The 14,785-nt window shown below is 37.5% G+C and overlaps 1 protein-coding gene across 1 annotated transcript in view; it reads left to right on the top strand.

The window, feature by feature from the left end:
- Window positions 1-14,728, top strand: part of LOC145992105 (uncharacterized) — a 122,131-nt gene extending 107,403 nt beyond the window's left edge. Inside the window, exons 3-4 of the mRNA XM_083128346.1 lie at window positions 8,978-9,120; window positions 12,799-14,728. Of these exons, the coding sequence (XP_082984472.1) occupies window positions 8,978-9,120; window positions 12,799-14,667 (2,012 nt within the window). The 3' untranslated portion in view covers window positions 14,668-14,728. The remainder of the gene's footprint in view (window positions 1-8,977; window positions 9,121-12,798) is intronic.
- The last annotated feature ends 57 nt before the right edge of the window (window positions 14,729-14,785 follow it).

Raw genomic sequence — 14,785 nt, forward strand, 5'->3', positions numbered from 1 at the left:
TGTTTCGAATGTTTTAGAAGCCTTTTCATTTTGCCTATTTGGGACCCCACTGCCTATTTTTAATTATAATGCCTTTTTTTTGCCTTTTTCAATGAAATTTGACATTTTTTTAAAAAAAATGTGTATATAAATTATTTTTCTCCCAAAAAACGTTGTTGGCATTTATTTTTCTTCCGTTTATTATGTGAATAATTTTCGCCTTATTTAAGTAATATTGAACTCACGCATGTTTCAACATTGCTGAAGGAGAAAAGTGTGAGAAAAAAGTATTTCATGCTGAGTCAGGATATTGCCTTTCGGTTAACATTTCTTGTGCATGATTGACTGCTGAAGTGGACAGGTTGATTTCGAACACAAAGAAAATATTTCTGAAATCTCCCTCCCGAACCCGAAAATTTCAGGAAGTTGCGATTGAGCTTAGTTTACCTCAGTAACCAGTCTTGACGAGATAGGGAACCTGGATATCAGCAGCTATATATTATGCTAACAACCTTCAAAAAATCAGTGAGGTGATCGATGCTCTTCCAGAAAATGAAGCGGCTTCAATTCGTGGTAGGTATGCCTAGGCCCTTCATGGGCTGTTGCGCAACGGATTATTATTATTCAATTCGTGAAGTGAAAAAACTCCTGTGCTATTCAAGTTTACTTTTGCACATTATGGTGCATTGCGAGAGACAAGTACAATTATAGCATCCATGAAAATCTTCGGGGAATCTATGCAGCAGATGATGGAAGTGCCAGGAGAAAAAGGGTCAGCTGTTGCGGAAAAGTGCTAACGGGTAGTGAGTGCAAATGAGGACTTGAAACAATTGAAAACAATTTGTGATATTCTAAAAGGTGAAAATGCTGTTACCAAAATGAGTCCAGCTACATTAGCTTGTTATATGTATGCTCCAATAACTTCTGTCGAAGTAGAAAGATCATTTTCTATTATGAAAAACATTCTCTCTGACAGACGACTATCAATGAATGTTGAGAACTTAAAAAGCACCTTGTAGTTATGTGCAATCAAGACGGAGAAAATTGAAATGCTCTTCCCAATTTAGATTTTAACATTTTGCCAGCAATTATAGATAAAAGTAAGCTACTTCTAAATGTGCCTTTTTTCGGTTTATTTTGCCTTTTTTTCATTTTTAGTGCCTATTTACCACATTATAAATGCCTTTTTGCCTGCCTATTTTAACGAAAATAAATGCCTGAACTTCCGGGCTCTATTCATAACCGTGGCGTGCGCAGTGGCGGATTATATCTGTCATTGGGGACGGCTGATCTTTTCTCTTAGCAGCCACCGATTAAAACAAGGCAACCAAAAAACTTACGGAAAACACAGTGATAGAAGTCTACGTACTGAGGTTTCATCAACCGAAAACTGCCTGCCTGCCTTATTTCTTGAGGCACTGTATTGTTGAACTATATAGGCTACAGCTGCCACCAGTGGCGGTGATTGGGTGCCAAAACGGGGTGGGGGAGGGAAGTTTACTTTATCTTGGTAGAGCTTAGCATTCAGAGGCCATGGCGCAGCGGCAAAAAGGGACCCTCCTAAGCGCCGCCACTGGCTGCCACATTAAGGTTTCGATAAATTTATGGTTTGATTTGGTTTTTGTTATTAAGCGTCGCTTTTCTCTACTTTTGGCTAATCGCGACGATGAGTATGAGTGATGACATTGATGAAGAAACACCCACATGGAACGGCCTTGCCCATGCCGGGATTCGAACCCGGGACCTCTGAAATTGTAGCGAGCTGTGCTAAGCTTGGCGAGACCCGTTTCGGATGGTCGTGGTTCGGAGCAACATAGTGAGCTGCCAGCTTTATAGTGATCACCAAATTATACTAATCTTCAATAAAGTTAAAGTTGGATCTAAGTTTATTACTTTGAGGAGATGTGTGTACTTGGTTTGCTACCTTAAACTTATGTAAACTAGAAGTGTGAATTAAATCCCCACCAGAAAATATTACTTTCTACAAGAGAACTCTGTTTCAAATTACTTTGAAGCCTGCAATTAAGTTTTCTTGCAATAACGAGCTTTGAGTGATGACCCTTTATGATGAGAAACGTACAAACAATTTTCCTTTTTGTTCAGGCTCTCCTCATAAAATAATTAGGCAGTGTCTGATGTTCGCCTTCCGCTTCCATTTGTTTTGAAGCACATCAAAAGGCGTTCCCTAGTTATGAGTGTTAAGTTCATTTTTATACAGTGTTCTACCCAATAAGAACTTCAAGAATTGAAACAACACGGCAAACAAGTTGTTGACAACCTCTGTCTGCCCTAGCATACGTAAAAATCGATTCCTTAAAAACACGTAGGATGCAAGAGAAAAACAGTGAAAACTGGCATAGACACTTTGCCGACCAATACTGTGCATCCCACTGATATTTTCTGTGACAGAGTGGTAAATTGTTAAGCATTGTTTTGTGCTCCATTGCTTTCACTCCTTTTGATAAATTATTTCAATAGTTACGTCACTGATTTCTTCCAAACGTTCAATGAAATCCCCATCTTTAAACGCTATAAACTCTCCAAATGTGTTAGGTAAGTTATTATTATTAAACATTTTTCCCCCAAGTATTCATGTATCTGTTTCTCTAATACCTTGTCTATGTTGTTCAGCGAGTTAATAGACCTGCTATTTATGTGAATAGCTGATCTTGTCCTTTAGATTTCTTCTGGAACAGTTTTTTTGGTAGAATATCGCATTGATATAGTATTAATTTTCGCCTTCCATGACACAATCATTGTGTTGAGATCTCCTCTGTTGGTAATACAGCATCTTCGCCATTTCACTAGGTGTCCATCTCGACATATGGCGCTGAAGGAGTTAATCGTGAAAAGCAGCTGCATTTCGTATATTCTCTGGGGAATCGTTAAAAATGAATAGCCCCAGGCTTCCACCTTTAAGTGATTTTTGCCCTGCTACCATGCACAGAGAGAAATACGCGGAAGTTGTTAAAGCGGAATGAAGTGATGTTGCTTGGCTAAAGCTTTTCTTTTTAATCCTCTATTTGCCAGACATTGCATGCTTAATAAACCACGGTATAAAACATCACTGTTGCCAGTTCAAAACGTTAACGTGTTATACCGAACGAACGCATGGGTTTGCAAGTTGTTTGAAGTCGTTGCTTTTACGTTACACAAGGAAGCAAAATTCGTCTTTATTTTTAATATAGCACAGGATAGATTTAAGCACGGTATAAGCAAATGATTTGTTCTTATCATTATGGAAAGATTATTTTCTTCTTCCCCCTTTCGCTTTTTTCTTCAGTGAGAATAAACTAGCGAGCGAATGACCCTTGCACTTCTGTAAAATGGAAATACGTTCCGAGAAAACCTAAAGATTAAAAGCAGCTCGTTTCAAGGAAATAATTTGCTATGATTTATTGACATTTTCTTGTAAGCACCTACGCACAATACATTTCCAAGACAAATGAGATAGGCCCGGTCCAGTGTTGAATGCAAATTGCTTGTAAGTTAGCGGGCAATAACCTGCCCCAACATAAAAATTGCGTGCAATAGGTCAACACGGGCAGTGATTATGAGTACTACAGAACGAGCAGGTGGAAAGAGAGAATGATATACTGGCGCGTTTTTTTCTTCAAATAAATTCAGTGTAGATTAACCAGATTTTCGAAATGTAAGGGGGTGTAAATTTTCGAGGGAGCGTAAAGAGAATCTTTTTCACAGCTGTTACTAAAGTTTTTCGAGACTTTTATCAGATAGGAGTATTAACAAATTTAAATCAGTAGTCTGCATTTTAAAATATATCTCTTATTTTGTCCCTCTTATGCCAATTTTGTCTAATCGCGACGGTGAAGATGAATGATTAGATGAAATTGATGAAGAGGCATTAACAATTTTAAACATGTAGACACGAAATTGGATTCTTCAGTGGCGAGATCGTGAATCGACCACTCAAGTAATGCTGGATATCTAATAAAAGTTAAAATAGAAGACATCACAAAATGTTTTTTTCCCCCCGAAAGTGGGTTTGCTCACTGTATAGTGAGAATAAATAAGGTTCCTTAGTCATAAGGACATTTACATTTAAAATACAGTTTGATCATTACCGATATCTGGGTAGTTTATGGAATCTGCCTTGTTGGTTTTGTGTATTCCATCCATAATTTACCCATCGTATATTTAAGGGAGCTTCCAAACCGAAGCCACAAGCCACACGAGGGGTATGCACAGCAGTGAAAAGCGACAGTTACGTTTATAAGCAAATATTCACCATGCATGATTTCACAAATCAAACGTAGGCTTGTGCGGCTTGTCATGCCGCTACGGTGCGAAATGTTGCCGTTGAGTGGTTCGTTCCCATGCGACACGAATTCACACTGTAGCGGCACTCGCCCCTTCAGTGTAAAGCAAAACATATTTACCGCGGGTGCGCGAACAACAGACTAAGGCGACCTGATTCACTGTACTGAAAAAACGACCCAGTCCTAGCGACACTGTTCGAAAGGCTGCATTGATTACGGAGGGTTCGCTTCGAAGACAGTATCGATTGTCGCGTGTAGTTTCAGTCTGAAGTCTCCCTTAGTTTATGGAGGCAAACATTCACTACAATACACCGAGGCGACATGATGCACGATATTGAGAAAACGGCCCCTGAAAGCTACTGTTTCTGCCAGCACATTAAATAGGAATGCAAACTTGAAGAATAATATTTTCCAAAATTTGGTTTAAAATGCCAGTTTGAGAAGCAAAACAGAAAACATATCTTACGTAACACAAGATTTGATGTTAGCAGAAGGAGTAAAAAGTTCTAAGATTTTTTTTGCATCGTTCAGTACAGATTTTAATGGTTTGTATGATTATTATGACAAGTTTGTGAACCAACTGGTTCAGTCTTGGCCTAGGCACATATCTAGAACTATATTTTGGGAGAGGTCCAAATCAAGTGTCTCCCATGTAATCATAATAATAATAAGAAAATTACATTTTATAGGATAATATGATTATCTGTTAATAATATTATTAAAATAGGTCATTATTTATTTATTATATTAACACAAAAAATATAGAGATATAACAGCATATCTTCATTTTCTATTTTATGTATAGTTATGATCACTAATAATTGGATTAAAACAGCTGTTCTACCAAAGAAATTAATGTAAAAAATATTTTAAATGGATTATTTATGGAATACTACAATGTTGTTAAGTCCAGCTGATGGAAAGGAAAGTTACTGATCAATATTTTATGTGTGTTATTTGAAGCAGTGGAATGCATGAATTTTCCCAGGCACTGTCAAGGCAAAGCTGTATAATCTCAACCTAATCCTTTCATTTGTGTAAGTTGTGCAAAAATAAATCAAGTTCATACTATGAAACAGTAAACAAGTATTTTGCTAATTTAATATTGTACTTGGTAAGTCATTCAAGGAGAGGGGCTGTTCCCCTATAAATATGTCATTGCTGATTAAAGGATATTCTTTGCAAGGATCCATTCATCAATTTCATTTTCATTGTCCCAATTTGCCATCAGTGGCAAAAAACAATGTTAAATAACAAAAAACATTCTTAAAATGGCAAAACACTAATACCGTATGTACTTAGGGTTATGACTTTTTTGCAACCCAATGTTCCTGTGTCATAAATCGATGAACTTTTGTTGAAAGGTAATGAAAAAGGAAATAATTTGATGATTTAGTTTTGGAAAAAGGTCACCTCTAACCGAAAAATCGATTTTACCATATACATGTAGGCCTATACGTATGTAGTTTATTGTTACATAGAGCGACCAAAAGGAAAAGAAAACCTTGGACGAAAAGTCCCCGGGCAGCTTTCCCTTCTTCCATTCAGCTCGGGCCATAAGGAAGTGTGGTTCACTCTCCCCCTCCCCTCCTCATGGGAGTGTGGTGCACAGGAGTCGCAGGTCTTTGCAGGTTCCTTTGCTTGTGGTTCCACTATAACATAACATACAAATTTACAAGTAGGAACATAATTATAGCGTAATACATAATTATCATGTCTTGTTAGATAAAATAAATCTGAGCTGAAGTTTCTCCTTCATTTTACAGACGTTATTAAGATCTTGAAGACACTTGATTGCCCATTCTGTGCACTGATTTGTTCTGGGAATTCCCAGTCTCGGTGGTTCTTGATTCCAAAACCTTTTCACACAGTTTAATGCTTGTTCATGAACCTGCAAGCTGCTACATAGCTTCTGATAATCATCTGCATTGTAGATTTGGTCAGTAAACCAATGGTCAGCCCATCTGTAAGAGATGAATCTACAAATTTTGCATAGTGAGTCTCTTCTCTCTGGTAGAAGAATAAATGCCACAAGAGCTAGTATTGCTTTGGAATTCCATCTTGCATTACTTAATTAGGTATTTTCTGAAACTTCACTTCAGAAAATCCTCTAGTTTCTTCAAAAAAGTGGAAAACCTGAGTTAAATGAAATAGAAATTTCATTTCATCACGCCATCGTGCTGCTTCTTTGTTCCCCAACAATGTTTGCTGAATAGTCTGCACAACAGTGCTCTATGCCTCCAGTTTCAAGTCAAGTCACATCCACTACTGGGCCACCTTATGTTGTCTTCTTCCTTCTTCTACTCTTTATTCTCAGATGTCCTGATATTGATTGGAGCGCTCCAATGTATGTGCCAGCACTGCCTTCCGGCATTTTCCAATACTACCGTGCGTCCATTTCGATCTGCAGCTGAGAGATCGGGAGAAGCGTGGCGGGCGGCACTGACGGAGATGCCGACATTTGCGGCCTGAAATGCCCGCTTAATTTTATGGACATATGCAGACATTTATATAAATATTGCAAAACGAGCACTAACCTGTGTTATAAGAGTATGGTTTTAATTTTAGTAGCTTAGTGACTGTATGTGCCGATGATTTTGACACGCCCACCTCTTGTGAAACACGGCGTAGAGGTTTGTTTGGAGAACATTCTAACGCTGCACCAATATCATCGAGTTTTGCTTCGGTTAGAATCCGTCGTTTTTGCTTAGGTGTTTTAAAATTTAACGATACAGTTTCTCGTAATTTAAGGACAAGATGTCTAACCGTATCTCTGTGTGGAGTTGAAACGCATGGGAATTTCTGTACAAATTACCTACACACGTCTCGACACGAGTTTGTTTTCACGTAGGTACGTGTCATACATAAAACAATCTTTGTTCTAACGTGAATCTTGCGGCTGGCATTCGAATCGTCTCACTGACACGTCACACATACACACTACAATAACACAAACAAGTAACTGCAAGTAACCAAGAATAACGCACAGTACGAAATTAACACGCTCTTGGTTTACATTGCTCGCCACTATATTTACAACTCTGTCTTCATCTAGTCGCGAAGGAACAAAAAACTCGAGCTCGGAGATTTCGGATTGCAAGGAAGTTCACGAACACTATTGACTTTTAACGGTTTCTTCTACAGCGTAATCTTGATACAGTGTTGCACATTCAAAACCTCCAAACGATCCCCATCGGCACAAAACTCTTTCAAGGATATAAACTTAAGCAGGACGTTACTGGTCAAAACTATGATTAAAATGTTTTATTATCTGTGGCTCTTAACATCGTTTCTAAAGCGTATTTTTTTGTGTATATAAGAGCAGAACTTGGATGAATTACAGAAGAACTTTTGCGTGTTATAACACAGGTTAGTGATCGTTTTGCAATATTTATATAAATGTCTGCATATGTCTATAAAAATAAGCGGGCATTACAGGCCGCAAATGTCGGCATCTTCGTCAGCGCCGCCCGCCACGCTTCTCCCGATCTCTCGGCTGCAGATCGAAATGGACGCACGGTACATTAAGACGACTCTGACTTGTCTGTCAGTAAGAGGGCATTATTAAGCGGAACAAGAGATCTTTCAGAAAAACAATTATCGCTGCTCAATCGGGAAAATTTTATATACTCTGACACAATGATTGTTCCAGAAAGTTCAAGAGACTTCTAGTAAGTTCTAGAAATTTCCAGAAGGTTCAATCAAGTTCTAGAAGGCTCCAGAAAGTCATAGTGCTACTACTTGCAAAATGCATATGCTACTTATATACGATTTTAGAAATTTCGTGTTGGGGCTGACTTTTTTTAGAAAACTAAACAGAATTCTACCCTTTTTCATGAACTTTGAACAAAAGTTCATCGATTTATGAGAGGAAATCAATTGAGGGGTCTAGTGAGAGAGGGAGCTATGCTACTTTGACAAGAAATGGAAATAAATTGAGTTTTCTAAAGCATTGCGTTGAGTCATAATTTGTATGAAAAAGGGTATTTTTTTTTGCTGAACATATTGTTAGGTAAATTATTCAAAAGGAAAAAATATGAATTTCAATATAAATACCATTTATTATGAACATGTATGGTATATTGTTGTAGTATACCCATGTGAAAAAATCAATCTAGCACATCAAATACTTTGAACAAGGCTTAAATACTTTTGCCTGAGTGTAAATCATGTTCACAGGGTTACATTTGATCTACATAAAGACAACTTCATATGTCTTCTGGAGGATCTTCACTGTCCATTGTTTCTGTGGATTTTAGTTTTTGGTAAACACCATGAAAAACTGGAGGAATATAAGGCATTATTGCCATGAGATCTTTTAACTTCAGGGCTGATATTAAATCTTGCACCGGTTACTGCAACACAACCTCTGCCACTCCTATTGCAGACACCATCAGTAAGTGGCATAGCTCCTTCTCTCACTCAAAATGCTGATGAGGACGTATTCCAGAACTCAGAAAATCTGCTGCAGAACAAGCGGGAGTTATGCCACATGGTTGTAGTTCACATGATAGATGACAGTTGGTAGGAGAAGACTGAAAATGGCAAAAAGTAAAATTTTCAAGATTTGTGGCATAGCTCCCTCTCTCACCAGACCCCTCAATTATTCTATAAAGAATCAAAAAGTCATAACCGTCATATAAACTTAATGGATTTTGCATGTAACATTATTTATTTACTCAAGGTATGGATTTTGAAGTTTTCCTTTGTCTGTGCAGGTGACGAAGGAGTCCACTGCCCATCCAGTAGAGAAGATGATTCAGTCTTCGCAGTTCTGCAAGATGAAGCATCAGCTACGCATGACTTCAATGACCTTCCACACCTATTATCTTCTGAATCCAAAGGATATTTTGAAACAAAGGTACGAAGGGTGGTATTTTTCCTTCCAGCAAACAATTATGTAGTTTCCTACAGATTCTGGTAAGCAGTGGCAAACACCTACTTCAAAGGAGGGGTAGTAAAATGGGAAGGTAAAAGACACCCCCACCCCCATTATATTTGAAGTATAACCCATGGCCGTAGTTAGGAAAAATTTTCACCGATAATTGTTCCCATCGGTGTCGCCAGAAATTTCAATAATAGTTATGTAATAATAATAATAACTAAAAATTCATGATAATTAAACAATTTATTATTATTGCTGCTGTTATTTCCTTGAGGAGACTTTTCTACTTGGTCCATCAGATGAGTGAATATGCAGCACAACTGTGTTTTTTTTTATTTTTGTTACTGAAAAGCATAGTTATTTAATTATGTCATTAAACTTTAGATATCTTCGGGAAAAAGGTTTAAAAGTTAGAGGGAAATTTTAGTCACAAAGTTTATGTTGTTTAGTGTGTCACATAAAACTTATTTTTTTGAATTTTGAAAACCGTGGAACCATTTATTCTTTGGATTAAATGGTAAAATATTAAAAAAGAAAAAAACGTAACTTGGTGCTTGTACTGTAATCTCAATTTTATCGACCTTTATGCAGTTTTTATTTGATTATTCTGTTTTAATACTAAGCAGATGAACTTTATTCCTGTTATTAACAATAAAAATAACAAACATTCTGCTATTTTGCAACTTACAATAAACGATGCTAGTTCCAGGGAGGGGGTCTATGGACTGATTTTCGCTCAAGATTCAGGAATTCCACATGTCGGAAAATTCTAGCTGGATCATCCTAGCATTGTATCCCTGTTGTATTTTTGTGAAGCTTCAAATCATTTTTTTAAAGAGTTACAAATTTTGGTTTCTGAACGCCCATTAAACCAACTTGCCAGAAATTTCTGGGGGGGGGGGGTATTTGAACCCTAAAGCCCCACCCCCTCGTAATACGACCATGAATATACCTGCTTTTGTGAGGGTGAGATGTTTCAAATATTAGTTCAAAAATTTAACTAGCATCAAATATTAACTTAAGGACTCTTATCATGGAAACAGTGGCATATACAGTACTAGTGTTATTAAATATGACATGGAAATTACTTTGGAAACCTTTTGTGGTTATTTCAAAGCATGTGACCTTTTTCTAAATTGAATTTTAGCTGGCTTCACAAGCAGAAACAATGCCAAGGGTCTTACTTCCTCATAATCGAACCTTCCTGGAAATTGGCATTGTTCAATTCAAGTTCAAAAAGCAGAAAGTTTATTTTTATTGTTAATAATTGAAATAAAAGTTCATTTAGCTGGTATCGGAACAGATTAATCAAAGTAAAAAATGTATTAGATTGAAAAAAATTTAGTGAAAAACAAAGGAATCAGGTTATATTTTCATATCCTACCATACAATCCAAAGAAGAGATGGTTCCAGTTTTCAAAATTCCAAAAGTTATAGTTTTAAGTGAGAGGTCGAACAGAATAAACTTTGATTAAAATTTTCTCCTAGCTTAAAAAAGCCTTTTCTTGAACGAGACGTGCAAAAGTTAGTAACAAAATACAATAACTGTGCACTTCAGTATACTAACTACATGAAATGTAAAAGAAATACATAATGGAAATACTCTTGTGGTGGATTGAGTAGCAAAGTCTACCATTTATGTAATAAATAATAATAATAAATTTAGAATAAAACTAGTTTATTTGTATTAATTTATATTATTATTTATAACGATGGTGATAATTAATACTGGTATCATTTCTACTATTCAACTTTTATAAATGACCTGACACCCTCCTGCAAAAATTTCTGCAACAATTATCATTTTCATTGGTGTGAAAGAAGTAATAATATTAATATCATATCATATAAGAGAGAGCCTTCTGCTCGACCCTCCAAAAGAGTGATTAATCCTGCACAACTATTCCATTTATTTTTTAACCTTACATACATCCAGTGTTGTTATTAACTTTTGCACACCTCATTCAAGAAAAGTCTGAAAATTTTAGTATGATCTCTCATAAAAATCACATTTTTGGAATTTTGAAAATTTATGGAACCAATCTATCCTTTGGTTATTCTGTGGGAGTGCTAATTAATTGAAATTTAAATTCTATTAACTTTCCAAAAAATAAGATTTTTTGCTTTTTCCTGATTTCAAGGAATGATCAGGATGGATCGACTGACCCACTTACTCCCTTGTCCCCCCCCGTTACAACATCCATGGTCCTCATATTTACAAGTAATAAAGAGAGGTATAAAAGCGATGTAAACTATTGAAAAATACAAATTCAAGCATAAGTGAACATAATAAAGAAGTGAAGCAAAAATGAAATATAAAAAAAGCATATGTATCACAATTTTCCCCATAGGCCCTTTGGGGCATTTAGAATAGAGTAACTGTATGTAGCAATCTTTATGTTTACCTCTTCATTACATTTAAAATTAACTGATCATTCCTTGCAGAATACTTCTGAAAATAACAATAAATCTTCAATAGCTGAAGGAATTTGTCCCCCTTTCCCAAGAAAAGGCAAGCTGTGATTGTGATTAGGACATCGCTAGATCTCTATCACCGTTAATTGTTACCATGCCATGAAAGAACATGGGAGCCTAGGTTGAAATTTAGACCTGACAACATGCCCAAATTAAACTGTTTGAAAAAATCAGCAGTATGTTTTATATCTCTACAGTATCAGCTTATGCTATATATCTGGGAAACGCCAATTTGTTCATGCACTTGAGAGCCCTGCAGCCCAATGCAAAGTCAGTCTCTGTTAACCTGTGTTAGGCGTCACTTTCTGTAATATGCATAAACACGTGGTGTATACAGTCCAGCCAGGGGAGACAAGACTAGCTGGACAGGACGATTCCTGAGGGGGAGCAGGTAAACGTACTCGCCAAACTACACTGTGGTATTGAGCTCGTATGCATTCGCTTATTTTAGTATATAGCTGCTAAATACGTCTGTTTCGAAGTGTAACAAATACATGTAAACATCTCTCTTATGTATTTTGCCGGTGATGTTACTGCCCTTGAAACTTCATTCTTGTTTCCACAGCAGACAATTGTCACAACATGCACTTCCTGCCCACAGCTGTGGTAACTTCTATTTTGCCACTTAACACATCCAGTTGGCGCATGCGCACTTCATCCATGGTCTCAGACTGTACTTGTACCCCAGCACTTTAAGTATCTTTACCACGAAAAATACATCATGAATTATACTGCATATGCATGCTGAATGTTCTGTCTTTCTTTTAAGATCTGCTGCAATTTCTAAATGACGTAATATTAGAAAGTTAACATCAGTCACATGCTTGGGAGACAGACGTCCCCCACGTGCCTAAATATGTACCAACCGAATAAGTGTCATGTTCACTTCTGCCACTAAGACATACCTACAGGTCCTCCACTTCCTCACTAACAGACTTCATCTGAATCTGCTGTGTGCTCAGTCTTTCCGGATCTGATATTTTTCTTGTTACGTGTTAGTCCTTAAGCATGCGACTGATGTTAACTTTGACTTACATGATTTAAAATAAAATGTATAAATTGGTGATAGAACAAGAGGTTATGCATATCATTGTAGCTGACAGGTCATAACAATTCTAATATTTTCACTGCAGTAATGCACACAATTTGTAAGGATTTTTATCATTTATATAATTTCAGAATGAAAACGACAGCGACTTTGAGTCTGAAACTTCTCCACTAAGATGTACACACAACCTTGATTTACTGGAAACTTGCAGAAGACTTGATCATCTCTATCTTCAGCACAAGCATGGAAGTGAGACTAACCTAAGTGATGCTGCATACGGTGAAGCTTTCAACCCATGTAATGAGGTTTATGAGGGTGTGATTTGGGAATCTGTGGCAGCTAAAGATGCTGGTTCATCTTTGGGACTTGGTAAGGACAGAAAGGATGACCCGGTGGGTGCGGAGAAGATACTTAACGAATCCAAAGAGTGTGAAGTGAATTGTTACTTGCAGCAAGTGTGCGACGACCACAAAATGGGTCAACGTACGTCAACATTTGCAAACAAAGCTCTCTCCACGCACTCCAGCCCAGGCAGTATTATTAACAATGCAGGTGCCAATAAGTCATCTAGAGGAAGCAAAATCTCGCTAACGTGGGCACTGCGCGGCGAAGGAAGGCAACCTATTAAGGACATCTTATGGCCCACATCACAGCAGGCCAATGCAAATAACAATACCTCCAATAACAAAAACAATGCGAAAGTGAACAATGTCATTCAAAAATCACTTGGTTTTAAGCCTCCCATTAAGGCAATGTCCCAACCCTCCTTGGTTGGGTGTGGGAAAAGTGAATCGGGGCAATACCGGGAATGCAGGAGACGAAGTAGGAATAATAGGAACAATAAAAATGATAAAAACAAAGTAGGTCACTTTGGGTACGACATACATGATGTTGATCTATTCCTGTCGAAGGCTTCCCTTCAAAAGCCAGCCAACATACCGGTAGTTTTAGCATCTCAGTGCACACTATACCAAACATCTCATCGCAATGGTGGGAAATCTCAGGAAGAGTTTGTGTTACCACTTGGTATGGTTGTGAATGCAGTGTTCAAAAATCAAGGATGGTTGTACGTTCAGACTCCACATGGCGAAGAAGGATACGTTAATTATCGTACATGTATTCCATTAGGTATACTCCCAGAAAATAGGGACAAAAATTCTACATTGTGCCCATGGGAAACGCATACAGACATCTTCCCTGAACCACTATCTGGCCGTAAAACAGCAGCTGTGTGTGATGTACGAATACCAGAGAATCGAGGACGTCGCAGTCGTTCTGAGGATGGGCGGTGTGCCAAGAAATGGACAATTGATTCATATCTTAACAAAACAGACAATGAAAAACTGAATGAAAATTTAAGCCAGTGGGATTTTCACAGAAGCAAAAACATGAAGTACCATCAGGATTCAGTATCGGAGTGCAACCGACGTTGGAGAGGCCATACCACATCGCGAGATGCCAGGTCTGCTTGCAGTGAACAAATCAGACCACGGCATACCCACAATAGCCATCGTATACGGAGTATATCTGCAAACAGGTTGAATGACGATAATGTCTTGGTGAACGGTACGTGTGTGACAAGTCAGGCTGTTCGCGAAGCGAGGAGACGTGATTTAAGCCACCATATGCGTTCACGGTGCCACAGGGAAATGTCCGTTGATAAACTTTACATGAGGGCTGAAGCGGAGAAATCCTTGCCTCACAAACACTGTAACACGAATTCGGAACATCTGATAGTGCGACCTAGTCCAAGTAGAGCGGACGAAAAGCATTCAGCCAATGTGGGACATGTATCAAATTCAAATCACAAACTAATGAAAGAAACATTACTGGTGATACAATCTGACTACCAAAGCAAAGGCAGGAACACAGTTTCGGTGTCAAAAAATGATGTTGTCGTACTCCTTAATAGCAATTTAAAAGATTGGTTTTGGATTCGAAAACCAGATGGCACTGAAGGTTTCATTCCTTCTGTAGTTGCTGGACACGGTTTCTTCTAAGTTTACTACCAAAGATTAATGAAATATCATAAGACAATAATAATAATTAATTTTCAGAAAATCTGTGTTTTGCTTGTGCTCACATGCAATATTTAATTCAAATATTTTCATAGATAGT

Source organism: Lepisma saccharinum, chromosome 9, assembly GCF_977018435.1.
Source record: "Lepisma saccharinum chromosome 9, izLepSacc3.1, whole genome shotgun sequence".
Lineage (NCBI taxonomy): Eukaryota > Metazoa > Arthropoda > Insecta > Zygentoma > Lepismatidae > Lepisma > Lepisma saccharinum.